Below are 22,490 nucleotides of genomic sequence, written 5' to 3' on the forward strand. Positions count from 1 at the left end.
CAGCTTTGTGCGTTATCATCTGCAATGTATACTCACATCTTTCTATGATAAAGATCAACAGCACTACAGGGAGAAATCATTAAAAAAGATCTGTTCTTGAAGAAAGTCACAGAAGAGGATTTCAAGGGAAAATTTACTTGTGTAGTGACAAGTGCATTTGGTACAGTTCACAAGTTCATCAAACTGACAATGACTTCTCATTGCAAACAAAAGAATAAGCACTTTATTAGACTTGGATACACAGTTAACAGATATAAAGCAAAGCACAGGAAATATCTTGTAAACTGATATTGTTTTTTAAATGTTTCAAAATATAAAATCTGCTGTAAAATACAAATCTTGGATGTTGTATCGCTCTGATGTTTTTCTTCAACACTAATTTGCTTGCTATTCAAACTAATGTTAATATGTTTTCAGCATTTTAAAGTACTGTAGGCTTCCCTGCTTTGGGTTTTTACTACATAAGCTCTACTAAACACTTCTCTAAGTTTTTGACCCTAGCGTGATACTGGTTTTCTGACATTTTCTTCTTAATAAGAGTCTCAGCCTCTTTTGCAATTGATTTCCATGTCACAGTGAGACTGAACATTTGTTGGATGAGTTCTGTGTTTCTTGTGTTGGACATACCAAATAAGAAACGCATAAAAATGTCCAGTTTACCATCTTCACAAGACAAGCTTCTCTCCAAAGCATATTTGTACAAATCCAAAGAGCCTTTCTTGCTTTTACTGAGCTTCAGTGTCATTCTGCCTTTTGGTGGCTCAAAAATGTTCTTGCCCTCTTTTACTAATGTGAGAAATGCATAGAGAGCAGCGATGTATTCCTGCATGGTGGGGTGGAAAAAGCTGAACAGCCTTTCCTCTACATACAGAAGTGGTTTGGTGTAGAACAAAGTGCCCAGGCCACTGTAGGTCACTGCTTCAAAGTCATCCACTGGTTCCCCTTCATCTCTGTGGTAGTTTATGCTCAGGAAGTACTCTCGTTTTTCCAACATGATGAAGGCACGTCTCCCAAGAGCCATGATGAAATTAAGTTTGTCAATGGTGACTTTTCGGTCCTTGCGATAGTCATGTATAAGAGCTTGAAATAGCTTTGTGTACATGTAAGTGATTCCCTTGGGTAGTTCTGCCTGTGGGGCCTGCTTGGTAAACACGCTTTGGCACAAATCAGACAATAATGAACAGAACAATGGCAGGTAGCACATGATGTGGAGGGTTTTAGAGGACTTGACGTATGCAATGACACGATCAGCTTGACTCTGGTCTTGAAACCTCTTCTTGAAATACTCCTCTCTCTCCTCTGTTTTAAAGCCAAGCACCTCATAAACAAAGTGGTGCATGTCCCAGGGAATGCAGTAGTCCACCAATGGCCGAGAACCAAACAAACAGTAGCCAAATTTCAGTAACTGGCCTCTAAGGATGTTTGCAATCAAAACATTTAGTTTAGCAGGCTCTTGAATGTTGAAAACGAGCTGTGAATTTGAAAAGTTAATATCCTCAGCAATTTCTTCAAGACTATCAAATATATACATAATTTTGCATTCTTTGCTACTGTAGTCATCAAGTTTCAGTCTTTTGGTTTCGGGGTAAAATGAATGTAAAATATGTAAAAATGAAATTGCGTCATCTCCAAACATTTGCTTTAGTTTCTTTAACGGTAATGGAAACATTAACGTAATGTGGTCGTGACTTTTTTGATGACACCAATCGTGAATCAATTTATTGATGACCACTGACTTCCCAGATCCAGCATTTCCATATAATAAAATCAACTGTTCATTGTGGTTCTCTATGAAGTCAGTGCTGAAGATGTCCTTAATACAGATATCTTTGCCTTCCAAAGTTTCTGGTTTTTGTATCGACATCACTTCATGTTCAATGCTGGGACCATTGTCACGCACTGATTTAATATTGACATCTGTGAAAATTTCATCCAAGGGTTTATCTTCACCTGAACATTCAATCACTCCATAAATCTTCTTGAATCTCTCACTTAAATCATAGCGCACTTCATCTGCAAAAAATGAAGAACATGAGACCTTAAATATACAATCAATTATTTCAGTGACCTTTGTAAAAATATGTATTTATTAAATAACAGTATTTACTAATAAACGTGTGTTATTCCAACATATAATACCAATTATTGTATAAACACAAATATTTATGACATAATGAAAAAAAGTATAAAAACTAAATAAATCTTATAGTATTGTTTTCTGAAAATAACTTACTTTGTAGTTCTAAATTCTCAAGAAAATCAACCAGCCTCTTCAGTTCAAGTTCTCGCAGCAGAGTCTTTGTAATTTGCAAAGACACACGTAGGCTGTAGCACTCAAGCATCCGGTCCACTATGTCCACAATATCCATGTTTTGTAGAGGGATGTTGAAGGATTGTGGGTAACGCTGCCACAAAGATGTCCGAAAGGCCTCCAGACCCAATGGTTTCAGCTGCTTTAGGACATCACAAATGGCCTAATGCAAAAGACAATTATAAAACAGAAATTAAATAAATATGTAATAACATAATGATCTAAAAAAAAAAAACTGGAGATCTCACCTTAAAAACAAATGGTATGGTCAGAGAGGGATGAAGAATCTCAGTGGGATTTTCTTTTAGCTCTGGAAAAGTATTATCATCGTCTGCACCATCTTGATTTTTAGCCCTAGATAAAATATAGAAACAATGTAAATATTTATAGATCTATCAAATTTCTCTTTCTCTTGAGCTACAGTACACATACTTTAATGTCCTTTTTTCACAATCGTCACTGTCCACAGAGTAACAGGTAGAAAAAGAGTCTGTTCTTTCTAGATGGATCCTGTAACAAACCAATTTGTTAATATATCAAAAATATATACTATACTATATACTTAATTATACAAATCTTGCAAAAGAATAGGTATATCTTTAAATCTTGTGTTCTTACCTTGTAAGTGACCTGTCATCTTCAGACAAGTTAACAGAACTACCAATGCCTTCACTTCTCATTGACATGTAACTTGCAGCTGCAGACTCCGGGCGTTCCACATAAAGCCTGAAAGAAGAAGCCATTTTGGTGAGTCATTTTTTCTGTTTGACTAATATGTGTGATCCATTCTTCAAAAGCAGTGGTGTAATCAACAGAAAAGGCTATTACAGTGCGCCTGTTTCCATAGGACTTGGCCCTAGGTCCAGAGAGGGTCTTCTTGGTGGAATGTAATAGAGATCTTCATCTTCATCTTCCCCCGGCTGCTCTTCAATGGGCAGGCTCTCCATGCTGGCTGAATTATCTTCATTAAGAAAACTGCCTGCTGGTGAGGCCATTTCCAAATCTAATTCAGGATCTTCCATTATTTTGTATTGAACAGATCAGATACAATATAGGTGTCATAAATTAAAATGAGCATATCTCCGCCTGCAGGAGAAAGACAGGAATAACATTACAGCTCAAGTGTCACTTAAACTGGACCGACTGGTTTTCTCGTAACGACATTTCTTTATATATAAACAGATTAATTTATATTGATTTATTTCAGTTTATTCGTGGTGATAGTAAAGTACTCTGAGCAGTGAACATCAGAATTATTACGTGTAGACAATTTTATGTGAATGAAAACTTAAAAACATCGAACAGTTCAAGCTATGAGAAAGCTTATCTTGTGAGTTGGCAACTGCATTTTAGTAAGACTAGCAGAAGTGCAAAAAGAAACTGTAAATGATGATGGTCTATGTTTTCTCGTTATGTTATAAAACGATAACATTACCAAGACAAGGGCGCCACTTCGTCCATTCTTCATATTTATTATTACCAACTTAAACCAGGAAGTAGCAAAGTCAAAGTTCGTCTACTTCTCTGTCTATCTAATGTAAAATACATCTTTAATACGGCTACTGCCATCTAGAGGCTACAAGCTTTATTGACGCCTTCACATAATCTTTCTTTTTAAGTCCTGGTGACAGAAGTGTAGGTCCGGACCTAATAGTAAGTGGGTTTGTAGTGGTGCCATAAACTTGAAGGGACATTGAACTGCGTCTTTGGGCTCACAAACCTGTCATAGTCTACACATATGCAATAAGCCTACTGTATGTACATAATGTGAATCATGGTACAACTGACTGAACTCATGTTACCTACCACTTATTCTGTCCATGTACCTCTTGTGAAAAAGGGTTTGATCCTGTTGATTACACAGTTTTTTTTTGTCCAAATTTGAGTCCAGTTTCACTGACAACAAGAAATTACGACTGATCCAAAAATACCGAGGACAAATGAGGAACCAGAAGTCCTCAACAACTCATTCGGGAGGTCCTGGAGGATAAAAAAAAAATGCTGTGGTTTGGTCACCTGAAAACCTTGATTTTGATCTCATTTATTCCTGCCTAAGGGGGCTCAACCAGATATTAGGTTTGGGGAACAATTAGGCTACTTTTTCATACAGGGTCAGATATATGTGTATTTCCCCTTCTAACAAATCTTTCTCTTTTTTCATTTAATAACTGCATTTCACGAATAACAAATAGAGGTAAATTGATTTGTAGAGCACCTAGGGGTCTTGCATTATTCATGGCTTTCTCAGGCACATTTAGCAGCTGCCTTCGGACAGACTGACAAGGATGTGGCTGACTTTAGGTGTCAACAGCCTCTTTGACCACAAATCACACGACTACATGTAGGGTGTGGTGTCTTGCCAAAGGACACAATGGCACTTAGTTGGGTTGAGCTGTCAATCTCTGACTCTTGTGGTTTTCTGATGGGCGTATTAGGCTACTTCATCACGTCCCGCACGTAACTCATGAAGAAGAGTACACATGTATATAATATAGCATGTGGACTTAACCAATGAGGAGCCCGTTCAAATATGGGACTTTGAACCAACATACGTCTACCAACTACTGCGAGTAATGTTTATATATTGTATATATTTTCTCTTTCAATTAGTAAAGTTGACATCTGAGCTTTTTAACAGTGTATGAAGTTCAGTGCGTTGGCGTTTCATAAAAGAGCAAATAAAAAAGCTGAACTCTGAAAAAGTGTCCCACCCATCTTCGTGTTGTCACTGACTGAATCATAGAGTGTATTTGCGTCCCTGGTGCCATAGGTGCCGGTTTCCAGTCTGCTGCTTTGTGAGATGGTGTGCCTCTCCTGATCAGGAGGCATTATAAATAATTTATTTAAAAAATAAAAAAGAGACTAATAATAGACTAATAATTCTAGCCAAAAACCTTTGCAATTATCAAAGTAGATATATCAAAATTAAATAGGGCAGCCCTATAAAATTCCACTGTGGTCACATCACAACAAATCAATGCAGAAGATGCCCGTGCCTAGACGATTAGAGTAGACTATTATACGTGAGCTCCTCCCTATTTCGTTCCCGCCTCCTCGTGGCACTTGTCTCATCCGTGCGTTGGTCCAGTGCACAGAGAGGCTGAGGAGGATGCACGGAGCGAGCGCGTCCATCCAGAGGTCCACTGCACTGAGTGTCCGCATCTATGGACGCTCCGGGATCTACTGTTCCACTGTGTTCTGGTCAGCTCTGATGCAACAGCAGCACGGACACTGCGCCTCGCGCCAGGAACAAGGGAAATAGCTTTGTGATGCGAATCGCCAGCACAGGAATGTGTCTATTCGGATTCACTTAAAAGATATATTTGGACCTTCTTCAATGTTTTGTTTGAAAACACACAATCTGCGCAACAAACCCTATTTTCTTCAATTTTCAAGTGCATTTTTCTGAGGAGCTGAGGTGGACAGCCCGGGTAGTGTTTATCTTTTGTCAAGACAAACTTCTACCATGGCACTCGTGATGGAGCCAGTAAGCAAGTGGAGCTCATCTCAAGTAGTCGACTGGATGAAAGGTAAGCTCAGAAAAAACTCCGCAGCTTTGGCCATTTCTTTGTGACACAATGAAAAGAAACGCTTTTGAATCATTCCCTACAAGAAAGATCAAAACACCTGCTGATCCAGGGTTTAGCATAGTCCTGGTATATCCTCAATATCATTATCCCCATAACCGCTAAGTGTTTTTTATGCAGAAACTATTTGTATCGATACCCTCAACAAATTCAAACAGTGGGCGTTTTAGGAATCTCTATTGTGTCTTGCAGCGCTAAGTGTTAACGCGTGAGACTCCCTGGCAAACAGCACAGATCCAGTTATAATTACATGAATAATAATGATGCACCTTTCTTTGGATCTAAGAGACCTGAGACCTGGGGCAATTAAAGAAAAGGAAACATGTAAGCACATAGGCTTAGTTACTATTTAGTAAATGGGGATCCTCTATTGCTTTCACATCTGCTCGCCTATTTGCTACTTTTATCACTTTTAGGTCTCTTTCTGAAATATTATGCATAAACGGTGGTATATTTTGGAGATATGAAGATGGACCCCTGACACATACTTAAGTGTTCTACAATGCTGAATTTTGGGATCATGACTATATGATATGGTTAATGTATACTATTTTTCTTCTGCACTTGACCCATCCTTTAATGTCACTGGGGCATCCTGCCATGAGCTGGAGTAATTGTCTCACTCATTCATTCCTTGATTGGTTTTAGGTGATAGAACTTAGTTTACAATTAGGCATATATTATATTATACTTGTAAATCGAAATGATCACATAACTGAAACATCAAAATAGCTTAATCTATTTCATTTGGTGCTGCCTAAATTGTTGTTTTATCATTTGTCTACTCTGCATCAGTAACTGTTTTAGATTATGTTAATCTTGATATACATAGTCCATCTTCTCTATTTTGGGTGGTGTTGTTTTGCTCATGTCCTTTCAGATGACATATCCACATTTAGTGCATACATCTTTCACTGCTCCACAGACACCTCCCAGGTCGTAACTCAGAGACTGGCTGCCTCCTCTTCTCCCTCAGATTTATGGTGATAGTGAAGATCAGGCCTGATTCAATGTATTACACACTAGAGCAGCTTTTTATGAGACATAAAATGTTCCTGCACCTGTAATGGGTAAAAGACACTAAAATGACAGAAACAGGGAACTGATAGAAATCCTAATATCTCAGATTCTTCAGTAAATCGTATTTAGTTAATATGGCGGAGCTCTAAGCAATGAAACCATCAAGTTTTAGACAAGGGTTAAAAGCTTGATCAGAGCTGTTCTTAAAACCATTCACTTCTCTTGTTTCAAAATGATACAAGAAAGAAGCTATTTTGAAATTGGACGAGAAGTGTTCAGGGGTGAGTGATAGTGGCTACAGTATCTTAATCAACCAGACAAATGATTTTCTTCTGTGCAAAACACCCGGGGCAGTGTGTCATATACAGAGCATTATGACCCCACATAATGAAATTATTTCAACAGAGAGGGTCATGTGTAAAGTTATTATATATTTAGTATTTTATAAGTAAATTAATAGGTACATATCTGTTTTGTGTGCAATCAGATTTTCCCAAAATAATCTTGGGGGCCTGGTTCTCAAGATGACACAAGTTATATTACTATTTGTAAAGAGGCAAATCTAATTGTATGTTTAAAAGTTGTTGTTTTAAGTTCTGTTTTGTTGATGAAAGTCCTTTCAAGTATGAAAATTAATGTTTAACAGGCAATATAGCAAAAAACAAAAAAACAAAAAAACAAACCTAACAAAAAAAACAAAAAACAGACTGAATGTGACTCATATGATACAGCTCTTTGTGTCCCATATTTGACAATTGGAGCAGCGACTGTTTCAGTGCCCAGAGCTTGCTAATGCTAATTTAAAGTGCAGGGGAGGGGAACTGTTTATTCTTGTCTCCTCAGCTCTGTAAAGACTGGCAGCGTTTTGTCGGCTATACCATTCACACGTCCCATTATAAGCACTGCACTCTGGGGTGACACTGGAGGCCAAACAGGGCCAAACTGTGACCTTCCCACAATCCCACAGGCTGCTCCCTCCCTCCATCTCCTCCTTTAGTGTTTTTGTGTGAGAGAGGTGCCCCATTCCCAGCTGTGACAAAGACCGTTTAAACAAGAGAGTCTCATAAGTAAGCACAAAGGATTCTGACTTGAGTGACAATTTGTCCCAACTAGTGGAGTGTACTGTGACTGTGTAAAATGTAAACACAAATTCAACAAATACACTTTCATGGCATTTGGCACTTTTATAACATGTTAAACTGGAAATACTGGAAACTACTGCAAAAAGTCCTGACAAAATGTTATATTTAATGGGACCATATTACCTTATTTTCTTATCTATGTTATAATGTTGTTTCCTCATCAAAAACACACCTGGAGTTTTGTTTTGTTTCATTAACAATGCACACATATAATGCATATTGACTCTGAATTTTTCGCTCAAACAGAAAACACCTTGTGATGTCATGTGATAATACAGGAAGTGCATCACTCTTTTTAATCACCTTACAACTTCACTAGAATAATGTGGATAATTTCAGATTTGTAACTGACCATCTTTACTGAAAAAGGTAAAAGGTAGGTGTTAACTTGAAAACCACTACATGGCATCACAAGGCGTAAATGAGCATTTTGAACTTTGAAGATGTAGACATGCAGGCTAATAGTAAAAGGTTACTCAAACATGTGTAAATGAAACAAAACACAACTTCACACATGTTTTAGGAGGTAACAACATTGTAACATGCCTTAAAACTGACAAGAGTAAAATTTGCGTCATATCAGAGCTTTAATGAAGATTTACTGTAACGTAATCCGCAATTGAACTTTATGAGAAACTTATAAAACCCTGTGTATTTTGATGTTTACCCTTTTGAAGTACTGACAATGCAGTCTTAGTATAATCCCTTATGATCCAAAGAATAAAATTAATTTCTGTTTTGTTTTGAAATCAGTTATATCTTCAGGCTGTCCACATGTCTCGTTCTGCTTTTCAGACACTGATCATGTCAAGAGTGACAAAAAAAGTGCCATTATCACAGAAAGAACAGCCTTGTCAGTCTGCTGCAGTGCCATTAGTGGATTATGTCAAAGAGAGATTAGAATGTGTTGGTGCTGTGCTTTTAATTTCTCCTCCGCATGCTTGATAATCTGACCTATGGAGGGACAGAACAGGATCTCTCATGTACCACAGATTACACAGTGTCAGGGGATCTGCAGTGGCTCCCCTTTCATCATGCCAGGGACAAGTTTGAAACAAGATATTACATCTCTCAAATTGTATTGAGTTCATGGGAATATTACAGTAATAGGGCTGTTTTAGAGGAAAATGTAAAAGATGGTTATGTACAGTTTTTCAGTTAGATAGTCAATTCAGCATGTGTACTATGTAATAGATAGATATTGTTAAGGGATGAAATTTTAGAAAATGCAAGTTTTGGGCCAGTTGGATTTAATTGGGAAATCTATTGGCAAACTTGCTTTATATCTTCTTTTATCAGTATCAATATGTTTTTAATGTATTATTTAACATTGTGAAGTTATGAGGTTCTTCATTATTTTGGTGTAGTCCATTTTTGTTTAACTTAAGACATGCTCTATTCATCTATTAATCGACTAAGAGGGAGGGCGGCTTGGCATTGGTGCTGGTAAAAGTTAGCATTAGGGTCTCATTCAAAAATTGTACTAAAACTGTATCTTTTAAGTAAAGAACCAGCTCAACTCCATGCATTTTTTCTCTGTGGTTGTGTACCTGAATTCCTGAATCCAAATAACAGAATTAGTAGACTAATAAAAAATAATAGGTGACTAAGACTTCATCAACCAATTAATCTGTAGTCTACAGGCCTAGTCAGATATTATTTACACCAGACCTGTTACAAATCTATATCAGTAGCTTTATCAGAGTTTAGGACCTGCCTTCCTCGAGTAGGCTACTTCAAGTCTTCCCGTATTTCTTCATTTGTGCCTGAGGTCAGAGAAACCCCAGCCAAAACGTTCTTACACGTCTCCATGGCAACTCAAGGAAATACTTCATTGACAAAATGAGACTCAATTAAGCCAGTAAACAGGCTGATTATTCAAGGTTTGAAGGTTTTTGCAGTGGCATGAGACCCGTTAAGTTTCCAGTGTTTAGCTGAACTGCCAGTCGAACCCAACAGGAATACTAGATCAGGGCCTTGGGCTTCAGTGTCACGTGTTGGATGGTCTTTTCTGTGATGAGCTCAGGGCTGAGAGAAGAGAGAGGCTGAGGGTTTAGAAAATACTAACAAAGGATACTCTCTGTCACCAGCAGGAGAAGGACCAGTGATTAACATGCTGGAGGCTGGTTGGTATCTGAGAGTATATGCACAATTCTAATACAAAGCTATACAAGCTAAGTATAATAAAAATAAACATAAATGACAAAGGTATACAGATGTGTGTGTTAGGTTTTGTTCACATTTGTTAATAATGAAGTACTAGTAATAATACAGACTTTGCCTTAACTGCAGTGTGATTCCAGCATTGTGGAATTTTTTAAGCATGCAATACAGTTCTGAGACTTCAATGTAAACACGCACATTTTTAATAATTAATAATAAAAAATAACCAATAACCAGTGGGACGTTACAGAATGACAAGAAATTATTATCACAAGTTGCTTCAAGTCTCTTAAAAGGAAGCACAGGTACAGCTACAGATTATTCCAATTTGTTCACAAATGTTTAAGTTTTGGTGTTTGAGAAAATCATTATGCTTCTGAAAGGCTGAAACTGGACGTATTTCTGAAAGTCGTGTTATTGTTGATTTTCCCCAGCAACTGCCAATCAAATATGGCCGCTTTGACACTTCCCACGCAGTCATGATATTGCAAATTATCCAGGCCGGCCCCCTTTGGTTCTCTGTAGAGGTTGTTCAGTATCTAATACAGCATTTTATTTAGCCACATACAAATGCCACTTCAATCATAAATTAAAAATGAAATTAAGCATATCAAGTCATCTAGTTTACCAATGTCCCTTTCCGTGGACCATTATATCTCACCCATCACCATGCTACACCATATCAAAGCATGATACCAGATTTTTAAAACACAAAAAACTGAACTAGTTAATAAAAAAAAATGTTGCAGTTGACCAATTATTCCTAAAGTACTGTATGCATTCCAAGCATCCTAATTATTCCCAGTGATGAGTTTATAAGCACAACTCAGGGACCAGAGCAGAGTTTTGCCGCCATAGTAAACCTAACAACAATTAGCTTGGTAATGTGCTTTTCCTGATTATTAGATGCAGTCAGGACTTATTGTGATCACAATAGCTGCTTTTTAAAATATATCAATATTGGGGCAAGACAATTTTTGCTCAAATACATGGGGAAAAAAATTGTACGATCTGCCTATTTATGCCTTTGAGCACTTGAGAATTGTTAAGAAGCATTTAGTTAATATAACATTATTCAAACAGTGTTCATGTGGTGTTCTGCAGGTTTGGACGATTGTCTGCAGCAGTACATAAAGAACTTTGAGAGAGAAAACGTGGGGGGAGACCAGCTGCTGCGGATCACCCATCAGGAGCTGGAGGACCTGGGTGTGTCTCGGATCGGACACCAGGAGCTCATTCTTGAAGCTGTCGATCTACTTTGTGCTCTGGTTAGTCCCAAACACCACACTGTACCGTAAATAGGCCAAATTGCAACTGTTGCATTCAGCGTTGCACATTTTAGAAGAATAATCATTTAATTATTTATTTTTGCAAATGAATAATGTGGGAAGAAAAGGTCTGTTTAGCATGCCCTGAATGACAACAGCTCTAGTCATCCTATTTTGCCCCACCCACTTTTACTTCTGAATGCTACTGCATTTTTCTTGTTTTAGCGTTCATTTCAATGGAGAATGAGAGAAAAGTCTTGTCACTAAAGTGCACCAATAAGTCAAAAATGCACAATTTCTCAGGGTAGCTTGAAAACAGTTTCAGTCTGTATATAATGTATATGCAGTCCAGATTGGCAACCCCATGCAAAAATGAAAAAAAAAAGGGCCACAGATAAACTTTTCAATTAAGGTGAATATTTGTAAACACTTAAATGGTTTTTATATTCTTAGGACTTAATTTATATATTTCTGCAAGAAGCTTTAGTATTTGATCACTGACCTTCTGAACTGGGGAAAAGGTTTTCAGACATCACTGAAAACATGTGTATTTTAATAATCAGCCTCAAATATCCTTGGCTGTCAGATCTCCCATCTGTCATTAGTGCTGACAAGGATTACTGCCTCTTTTACTTCAAGTGATTTCTCAAGTATAAGTAGTTTTATCAAGATGTGCTGATCAGATGCCTGTGGGCATATATGACACCTACACATGTCATGTATAAAAACATTGTTGTGAAGATATGCCAATAGACCAATAATGTGTAAAGATTGTGACTTGTTTAGTCATTTTCTACTATTCACAGTTACTCAGCTTTATTAGCACTTACTACGCCAGAGACTATGATCAAACTCTGTAATGACTTCACATACACTGGCCACTGTAGCTCCATTTGCTCTTTGGCCACCAATCAAAAATAACATGCAACTAGAATATTTTTCCTTTATGCCAAATATTTGTTGGTGCAAACATTTGTCACGAAAGAGATACACTGTGGGATGTTTTTTACTGTTAAATCCAAATCTACTTTATTTAATTATCACATTTTTATAAATGTAACAGTTTCTGCAAGGGCTGCCCTGTTTATTAGTACTAAGCCTACAACAATCCGATCTTCTTACACAAATCAAATGTATTTCAAACAAACACATCCTGATGCAACAGGAAGCAATAACTGTTGGACACCATTAATTCCAACACTGTTTAGTGGTGCGTTTCAGGTGTACTGAAAAATCTGGTAAATATTAGACTACAAGTCAATACACATTTACCAGTTTATTCTGATATGTTGTCATATTGGGACAAATACAATACTTTATACTGTAATTCTTGCTACTTTAAACGTCTTTTCAACCTCACAGATGGTGGTCTTCTAATTTCTCCAATATTTTTGTCCAGTCTTGTGCTTATTTTAGCCACTTGCTGAAGAGCCAGTCTGTGCAACTGTGAGTTTGTAAACAAAAGATTTTCTGCTCTATTATGAACATTAAAATGGACATGGACAATGTCAGTTCTACATGCACCATAAGGATGCCCGCTTTAACACAGGAGACCAAGAGATTTAATGTTCACAGGTCACAGATGCTATCTCAGACTATAGTCTCTTGTCCAGCCTGGCTCATGGGGGCGTGGGGGTGTCCTGCAACCACCCCAAAGCTCCTTACATAACTGGGATTTGCCCTTAAGTCCGAAAGGCAGTGCTGTATTAAATGTGATTAGTGATTCTCCAGCCTCTCTCTCTCTCCTCTCCCAAGAAACAGTGAGGTGACAGATGCCTGCAGCGATCTTGTGTGTGTTTGTGCAATAGTCACTGGTAACGAATGCTCAACTTTCCGTGCACATGTGAAGTGACAGCCGCGGCGAGCGGACAGCCTCAGTACCACACTGGTTTGTTCCCTCACGTGGCAGCGGTCACATGATCAGTAGTCTTCTATAGAGATGGTCATGCTTGCCATTTGTCAGCTATGGGCAGTTTAAATGATCACATAAAGGCAAACAGTTGCCCCAAACCAAAGATGGAGCCCAGGTTGAGATGATGAGACTGACTTAAATTAAATGAATTAAACTCACTACCTTTCAGTAATCTTCTGTGTCTAATCTGTAGTGGTGGTGGTGCTTTATTTACTTGCATTACTTTAGTTAATTACACCAAAACAAATATGTTCTATAACTTCTAGGCATTTCCTTATATCAATGATGGTGCACTCTTTCCAACAACAGCTATCTTTCAGTATTTGTACACTTGAACGTTTGTGTCCATAATCACTTATCCTTACTTATTTTATCTATCTATCTATCTATCTATCTATCTATCTATCTATCTATCTATCTATCTATCTATCTATCTATCTATCTATCTATCTATCTATCTATCTATCAATAATATGAAACCAATAGTAGTAAAGCAATATTCTTCTCCCTTAGAACTATGGCCTGGAGACTGAGAACCTAAAGACTCTTTCTCATAAACTGAATGCATCTGCAAAGAACCTGCAGAACTTTATCACTGGGAGGCGCCGCAGCGGACACTATGACGGCAGAGCTACACGAAAACTGCCTAATGACTTCTTGACGTCAGTAGTGGACCTCATCGCTGCAGCCAAGAGCCTCCTGGCCTGGCTCGACAGGTGAGGGCTGCAAAGTGCTTACACATACATATTAGATCATCACAAACTTATTCATAATCCTTTTTATATGAAGAGCAATAGTAATTGAATATGCTGGCACTGCTTATTTTTTATGTTTTGTCAAGTAATTGTTTATCCAATTACATCTATATCTAATCCACTTAGGAAAACAAAAAGCTATTCTTTTGTTTTTTTTGTCATTTTACTCCATATTGTCCTAATATAAGTAGGTAATTTTTGCCATAAATTGACTAACCATAGTGCCATTCAGTTTATTTTGATAATATGAATTAATTTGACTTGATACTCTCGAAAAGTATTCCTAGCCTTAGTGTTGCGTCTTTCTAGAACATGCAAGAGGAGCACATAGCATTGGTTTACATTGACAACTGTTATAAAATTAGTGGAAAAATGAGACGCATGAGATTCAGTGCAGTAAATGATACACAGCCCGTTGGTCTATTTGCCAGTAAAATCCTGCCTCTGAAATGTTGTTATAATCCTGGGACAGCTTTATGTTTAGACCACATTTGCATTAGATTCTCTCACTATTTCCATAACTAATCAACTAACAAGGAAAGAAAAAAGCTTGGAGGGAGATGGCCTCACAAACATCAGGCAAATCTATTTTTACATGGATTTATGCCTCTGTGGGAAGGAGCCAGTGTTTCTGTCTGTGTATGATAGATGTGCAGTTTGAAGATGACAATGTTGAATTTAAATAATAATGTCTAATCCCCCCTCCCCCCATATATGTCACTATATATCACTTTGGAATGAGATTAAATTGTCACTTTTCTGTTTGAAAAAGATTTCTCAGCGTTAGAGACTAGTTAAATACATACTTAATTTTCAACTGTTTTATAATCACGTATGTAAATTTACACAAAACATGATTTTTCTGGTCAGAGTATAATTGTTATAGAATAAATTGATGGAGCCTGAGAGTTGAAAGAATAGGCATGAGGTTGGAGTTATCACAGCAGAAGTTTATTTACCGTACAGGACTGGGACCCAGAGACATGCACTCTCAAGACAATGTTATAGCAGTGTCCAGTCCAGTCCAGCCCAGTCTAGTTATGCTTTCATTATAAAGACTATTATACCTCTGATGAAATAGGCCAAGACAACATGGATTGAGCTGGCAGTGTGGGACTGACACAGCACAGAAATGCAATGTCTGTATCAACAATATTAAGAGAAAAATTTTGAAGCAAAATTAAGTAATCGATTTTCTATCAATATTGCAAAAAAAATAAACGTACAGTGCTTTTTTGGCAGGTAGTGTTTTTGTCACATTAACTTGACTTTATCATGCAAAAAGATTGATTTAGACACTTACTAGAAATTATCATTTATTAGACAATGTGATCAAAAGAAAACTTTCACAATATTGTTGTACTATAAATGTTGTTCATAACTAACTTTACCAGTGATTTTCATTTTACCAAAGGATGGTCTAATGGTTCACTCCAGGTGCTCTTTCTTTTTCAGATCTCCGTTTGCAGCAGTGGCTGATTACTCTGTCACCAGAAATAACGTCATCCAGTTGTGTCTTGAACTGACCACAATTGTACAACAGGTACACAAAATAATTTAACTCAGACCCAGAAGTGAATCACATTTGACGGAAATGAGCAGAGGTGGCACTTATTCATTGAACTCATTAGTGACGTGAGAGAACTAGCAGTGCAGTAGTGTGGATGTATTCAGCTACAATTATTCAAGGCTCATGGAAAATGCAGAAACTTTGCTTGAGAGTCAAAATTTGTAATTGCACTAGAAATTTGTATTTGCACTAGAATATTGCTACTTAAAGGTAAACTATGTAACAACTGTGGTGAGGGTTCTAATTCCTGCAATTCCTACTTGCATTTATTCAATTAGAGATGTTATTTTGTTATTTATTCTATTATTTTTATAGGCTCACCTCTTTACAGATCTTACTTGGCCTAATGCCATCATATGTTCATCTTCATGGAGATTGATCTTTAAGTTGAAAATATCCTACAAACTGCCATTTATTCCTTGGTAACTAGTAACAACAGTAATGTATTATTTTTTTCCCTTTACAATTCCATGCATTATTATTTAGTGGGATCTAATTCCATAGCCGCAACTGCCCTGTGGTAGAGAAACAGAAGAGTGACATACACAGACTGTAAACAGAGCTTACTAATTATATATTTACTTTGCATCACTGGTACCAGATTATTTCTAAGTCTTGATCATTAAAGAAGTGCATTGAATGATATGATGATACATGATGCAGTGATGAAAGATGTTTTAAAAATTATGCAAATAACCGTTCAAACATTAGTCAGATGTGAAAGCTTGTCAAGTGCAGACATGTACTGCTAATGAGACTGATACATTACAGGAAGTAGGGAGATTCTCAGTCTGTTGGCGGTGCTGATAGGAGAGCAGGGGCGGGAGTGCAGGGGGCGGATGGAGGGACAGGACAGAGGAAAGACAGGCCGAAGCGATTGAGACATGCCTCCGCGTTGGTGATTCATTTGTTTGGTGTTTGTTGCATGTCTGTGTGGGAGTGCAAGGGGGTTAGAGGTGCCAAGCTGCTCAGATTTTTTGCTTAGATCCACCTACAGCAGAAATGCCAATAATAACTTTATATTTTGAAATATTCTCTGGAGGTAACTCGGTGCTCTGTATGTTTCCCAGGACTGCTCCGTCTATGAGACCGAGAACAAAATCCTTAATGTGGTGAGTTATCAATCTCCACTTAAACTATAGCTTGCAATGCTTTCATATACACTAATCAGACAAAACATTGTGGCACAACATGTATGCCAGAATCAGAAAGAAATGTCAAATGAAGAATATTATATGTATATTATCATAATTATTATATTTGAGTTTTCCTATGGGGAAAAAACAGGTCCCCTTACTGCCCCATTCATTATTAGATCAACAACATGGTTCTAAATTCAGATTCTGGGTTAAAATAGGTTAAGATTAGGCAAGCAATAACTATAGTTACATTTCTAAACATTTTTGTATTTAATTTACAAACTTTGGAGAAACCCATGTTGCAATACTCAAGATTACACTTGGCACATTCTTCAGATATTACGTGCAGCCTCGCTTCAAATGTTCTCTGTTGTCCCCAGTGTAAAACCCTGTCTGAAGTCTGCGACCACATCATCTCACTTTCATCTGATCCAATGGTGTCTCAGGCGGCACATTTAGAAGTGGTGCAGCTTGCCAACATCAAATCCACTGAAGGACTGGTAAGGATGTTCTCTCCACACCCCATGCAAAGCTCTGGCCCACTGTCTACTTCATGTGATTAAATGTTTTTTATCTGTGGGATACAGGGTCTGTGCAGGTGGATTATCTTCTCTAAACACACAGCATGCATGTGTGGAGTTAATTAGCATTATTGGTGGTAATCTAAAGGTCAGAAGATTTATGCCCATAGGAATATATTGTGCTATTTATGTTTGCAATACTAATTTACATAACAGAAATATTATGTTTTTAGGGAGTAATTTACATACAAAGAGTTACAGTGCTTTACAGGCTCGTATCTTTTCAGGTCTGGATAAATGTGATGGGATATGTATTTAATAACAAAAAAGTGATTTTTATTGTGAACACTCAACCTTTTCATTGTATGAATCTAAAGTACAACACACAGATCTACATGATGTTTTCTTACTGCTTATAGCTGATGAAGAAGAGGTTAGAAACAAACACAACACTTGAAAGTACAGAAAAAACAAGAAATGTAATTATTAGCCCATGCAGGTGCTTCAGATATCAGTATTATCCCAACATCACTGTGGAGACATGCAGTAAATGTCATACAGGACAATATGACATATCTTCTGGGTCCTTTTGTCTGCACTATACCAGAACACGTGACTGCCTATATCTGCTGTGAAACATACATTAAAAGATCAATGTAACCATTGGGTACACTGTGGGTTAGTGCAGGAGACAATCATGCTTTCACAGCTAATGGGATTGTTACCACTGTGAGTTTTATGTTTTAGATTTTATGTTCCACGTGACAGTCTGAACATATCTAAAATGGTCTAAATCTAGCTATACAAATCTAGCTTCAACTACAGATCTTTCTGTGTATATAGAGAAGAGTCCTATAGTAAAGGTACTGGTGCACATTAACATCAGTATGACCTATGATGTCTGCCCTGAGTCTGTTTGGTTTGTTTGAGCTTGTGGGCAGCTGAATCACCTGATTAAAATTAGCAAGCCACGTTCAGACCAGACAGTACACTACACCCATAAAAACATACAAACTGTGTCCATATTTTTGAGGAAAGTGACATAAATGCAGATATAGTCCCTTTATAACATACTTTTCTGTTCTGGACTTATGCACTTGACCTGCACTTGGCGCCTGGGGCCAAAGGGAAGACCCCACCCCCACATAGCTAGTGGGGGGGCAATGGAAGTCCTCTCATGCGTTTAGTGAAAACCTGAACACAGCAGTGGCCTAAAAATAAACCTCTTACTTGTCTTGGAGACGGCTGTGCCATTAACGTGTGTGTGCCGCCATGTGAGGCCTACTCAAGCGTGGCTCTGGGTTAGAGTGTCTCTGCACTTTAGACCCCTTTTAGCTTCAGGAAAAAGATGACCAACATTTCAAACAAGCTTGTTCAAGCTACTTTCACTGTGAAAAAGCACTGTTAGAGCTGGGCGACATGTATCAAATCATAATCTGATCCCTGTGTCCGCAAGATTCACAGTTTCTTACAATTTACAGTTTAATGTAGCTGTCTAAACACAGATTTTTTTCTGCTTTGAATGAGTGACAGCTGGATTTAACCAATCACAGTGAGTTATAAACTTTCAGAAGAGGCAGATGACTGTTTAATGGCAATAGAAACATTCAGAGTGTACATGAATTGTGATAAGTAGCCTTTAATGTGGTTTGAGTTATAAAACTTTAATATTTTAGAACTGACAAAATATAAGATATTTTAAATGCAATGAGTCAGTAATCTTTTTTATGTTTTTGATTTAAGGACTAATAATTTTCTAAGCTTTTATATTTTTTCAATGGGTAAAAATACTGAGAAATTCTTTACACTGTAAGCAGATTGAAAACAATATGTCAACATGCAGTGACCCCTCTGTGATGTACAGATGTCTGCATGGATAATCTTAGATCCTGATTTGTTTAATGAGCCTTGTGTTTACTTTCATGTTAAGTTATACACAGTGTTTTCACTCTGTCCTTCCCTAGGGCATGTACATAAAGTCAACATATGACGGGCTGCATGTGATCACAGGCACAACAGAAGGGGTAAGGCCACTGCAATATGAGAGGATGGGGACTTGTCATTGATGTCATGCTTTTAGTTATGATGTTGTGAAACAGGGAAATGTCCAATAATTCCTGTGCTGATTTTTGTAGTCCTTGGCTGACCGCTGTAAGAAGATCCATGCGGGAGATGAAGTCATTCAAGTCAATCATCAGACAGTGGTGGGTACTCGATAACTATATGCTATACATACATACATACCACTAAAAGTGAAATTAAACCTGCAATGATACAGAATTATTTACAAAGAAACTGAGCAGTAAACTGTGATTGTATTTATATGTGTTATGAACTGAAAACAATACTGCATAACAGGGAAGGTTCAACTAGGTGCTGCAACCTATCATCTGTTTATTTCCAATATTAGCTAATGTAGAAGGAAAAACTATTCAAATTTGGCAGCTTTTATTGTTCAAGATTTGTGTTGACTGTTGCAAACTTAAAGGTGCATTGTGTAACTTTTCTGGTGGAGGGTCCATCAAAATCTTTTCACCATGGAAATGTTTTTGCTTGTTTAAAATGTTTCACAGTGTTGCATTAAACCTTTTTGTCTTCATGGAGACCAAACCAGACCAAGTTACAGGTCAGATCTGTGGTTAGGCAACCATGCTCACATTCAGAAGAGATACCTTTTGGGGTATTTTGAGCTGTAAAACGATCTGGAATTGAATAAATGCAAGGTAAACCTGTTTGATGTCACACTGTGGAACATTCCAGGCAGAGCAATGACATCTCCATAGAAACAAGCAGGTGATGAACCCCCAATTAAAAAGTTACAAAGGGCAACTTTAACATAATTTGATCATATGTTATTAGGTTCTTTTTTTCAGACCTAGAGTGTTATTTCATACCTGACAGTTTCGACTGCCCACTAGCGTCTTCCTCAGAGTGGTCACGTGATGTTGCTGTGACGTGTCTGGTCAGCTGATTTAAACAGGTTTTGGCGCTGTCTTCCTACCAGTGGAGGCAGGACGACAGCGCCATCTGTAGTCTGACTTCCTCAGGACAGCATCCCAGGTGTGTGAGAGTAAAAAAAGCCCCCTCGTCCCGGTTTACAGTCCTGTGGGCACGTGTCCGTATTTCGACATGTCACAGCAACATCACGTGATCACTCTGAGGAAGACGCTAGTGAGCAGTCGAAACTGTCAGGTATGAAATAACACTCTAGGTCTGAAAAAAAGAACCTAATTACATAGAATATCGGAAGACCAAATGAATCTCATTGGATCATTTGATCATGCCCATTATGTTATAGTTCCATATTAAGAAATCTGTTACTTGTATTACTTGTATCTTGAATAATGGCAATTTTTGAAACGCACATACTTTAAATTCAATTAAATTGTAGCACAAACTTCCAGTCATGCACACTTCAAAAATAGCAGCCATTGTCTAAAATAATTACTACTTGTGAGGGCAACAGCGAGGAGTGTAATGATTATGCAGGCGGTGAGTGTGCTGTGTTTCAGTCAGTTCACCCACAGAAAAATGACACTTTCAACCAACAAACTTTATTTTCTAGCACTGACACTTTTTATCTGTCCTTTGAAGTTTGAAAATGCCCTGACCTGACGACAGGAGGTCTGTGCTGGTTTTCCATCTGTCATTCAAATAAATTGTCTCTGCAGGCTATTATCTGTAGTTAGTTTAGCAGGAAAGGTTCAGTGATTCAGAAGCTTAACTAAACATCTCTTTGCATCACATCTCACTGATAACTATGATTGCTGATAACTATTGAAATGTGTCATGCTGCCTATTTGGTTTGTTTGAAAGGAGATAGTTTCATTTACTGTCTAATATATTATGTATTACATATAATTAATTACATTTTTAGTGTGGTATGTTAATATGATAAAAAATAAAATTCTAGAAAATCTCTAGATTTTGAGCAAGGCTTGGTCTGAATTACTTGAGCTGGAGGATTTTACCTATTGTGTACTTACCCAGACACAAGGAGAAACATGCAAACTCCACACAGAAATGGTCAGGAATTTAACCTGAAATCTTCTTGCTGTGAGCTGAGCTGCTAGCACTGTGACACAGCAATGACTGGTAGATTATCATAAACATTCACACAGATCTAGCCTAGATGTAAGTAAATGCTTGGTGATGGAGACTGTGCAGTGTAGAAGTGAAGGAAATCATTCTGCTGCAGCTTCACTAAATGAGCAGCATCTGTGAGTGACATGAGTGAGTCTGACAGCTGGAGGAGGTGCCAGCCAATCATGAGACAGTATTCATGTCATGTGATCAGCCAGTGCCACTCATCTTGACTGACAAACTTTGCTGTTGCGGAACTGGACATGTTAAGTTTATTACATTTGGTTGGTTGAGATTAGTGACAGTTTGGGAATGATTTTAGAAACACTGGTCATAGCGCAAATATATCACGGGCTATGTTTACATGCTCACCAAAAATCTGATCATTATCTAATTATCAAAATGTCAAGTCAACAGTAACATCAGATATGAGTAATCTGATTTCTGATCTTTGATTTCACAAACAGAAAAATGGAATTCATGTAGGAAAGACATAAAAATTAAAGGGAAAATAGTTAATAAGTTAAATTCATTGTAATTTCTCTTCCAAATATAACACAATCGAATGATTAACTGACACATGTGGTAAAGGAGTAATTCAATTTGTCAACTGAACAAAAGTCTATTTAGGTCGAATACGTTTCACAGCTCATCCAGTTCCAGAACTGAAGAAGAACTAAATAAACTTTTGTCTAGTTGACAAATTGAATTTCTCCTTTGCCAAGGATTCTACCTGGACGACTGAGGAGTTTTACACATAACTGACACATGGTTTTGTTTTTGATTAGCATATTTCTTTTGTGTATGTAAACACCAAAAATCTGATCCTATTATTGGGTTATTATGTGATAATTATTATTTGATGTTTGCTGCCCCTGTAAATGTACCCATTTTGCTTGCACTGTAACTAGGCAGAAAAACAAAAATGAGAGAAGATGAGGACAGAATTGCTTTAAATAACTTTTGGCATAAGAGACACTAAAGCCAATGTACTCTATCCAGCAATAGACAGGGTTTGA

The 22,490-nt window shown here is 37.5% G+C and overlaps 2 protein-coding genes across 3 annotated transcripts in view; one reads left to right on the forward strand and one right to left on the reverse strand.

Annotated features, from left to right (window-relative positions):
- Positions 1–115: 115 nt before the first annotated feature.
- On the reverse strand, positions 116–3,853 carry nlrc3l1 (NLR family, CARD domain containing 3-like 1). Its single transcript, XM_020933564.2, has 7 exons — positions 3,747–3,853; positions 3,140–3,397; positions 2,930–3,037; positions 2,744–2,821; positions 2,560–2,665; positions 2,234–2,474; positions 116–2,013 (listed from the first exon to the last, which is right to left on the reverse strand). Exons 2-7 carry the CDS (start codon positions 3,331–3,333, stop codon positions 458–460), a joined length of 2,283 nt encoding a protein of 760 aa, XP_020789223.2. The 5' UTR covers positions 3,334–3,397; positions 3,747–3,853; the 3' UTR covers positions 116–457.
- Positions 3,174–22,490, forward strand: part of LOC110168151 (connector enhancer of kinase suppressor of ras 2-like) — a 32,312-nt gene continuing 12,995 nt past the window's right edge. The window contains exons 1-9 of one of the 2 annotated variants that reach the window (XM_055148394.1): positions 3,174–3,296; positions 5,708–5,841; positions 11,328–11,491; positions 13,917–14,119; positions 15,596–15,701; positions 16,799–16,840; positions 17,248–17,367; positions 19,353–19,412; positions 19,524–19,592. In XM_055148394.1, the coding sequence (XP_055004369.1) occupies positions 5,778–5,841; positions 11,328–11,491; positions 13,917–14,119; positions 15,596–15,701; positions 16,799–16,840; positions 17,248–17,367; positions 19,353–19,412; positions 19,524–19,592 (828 nt within the window). In that variant the 5' untranslated portion in view covers positions 3,174–3,296; positions 5,708–5,777. The remainder of the gene's footprint in view (positions 3,297–5,707; positions 5,842–11,327; positions 11,492–13,916; positions 14,120–15,595; positions 15,702–16,798; positions 16,841–17,247; positions 17,368–19,352; positions 19,413–19,523; positions 19,593–22,490) is intronic. The other variant, XM_055148395.1, reaches the window with a different exon arrangement.

This window comes from Boleophthalmus pectinirostris, unplaced genomic scaffold, assembly GCF_026225935.1.
Source record: "Boleophthalmus pectinirostris isolate CB_2022bp ecotype Guang Dong unplaced genomic scaffold, ASM2622593v1 HiC_scaffold_12, whole genome shotgun sequence".
In the NCBI taxonomy this organism is placed as follows: Eukaryota; Metazoa; Chordata; class Actinopteri; order Gobiiformes; family Gobiidae; genus Boleophthalmus; species Boleophthalmus pectinirostris.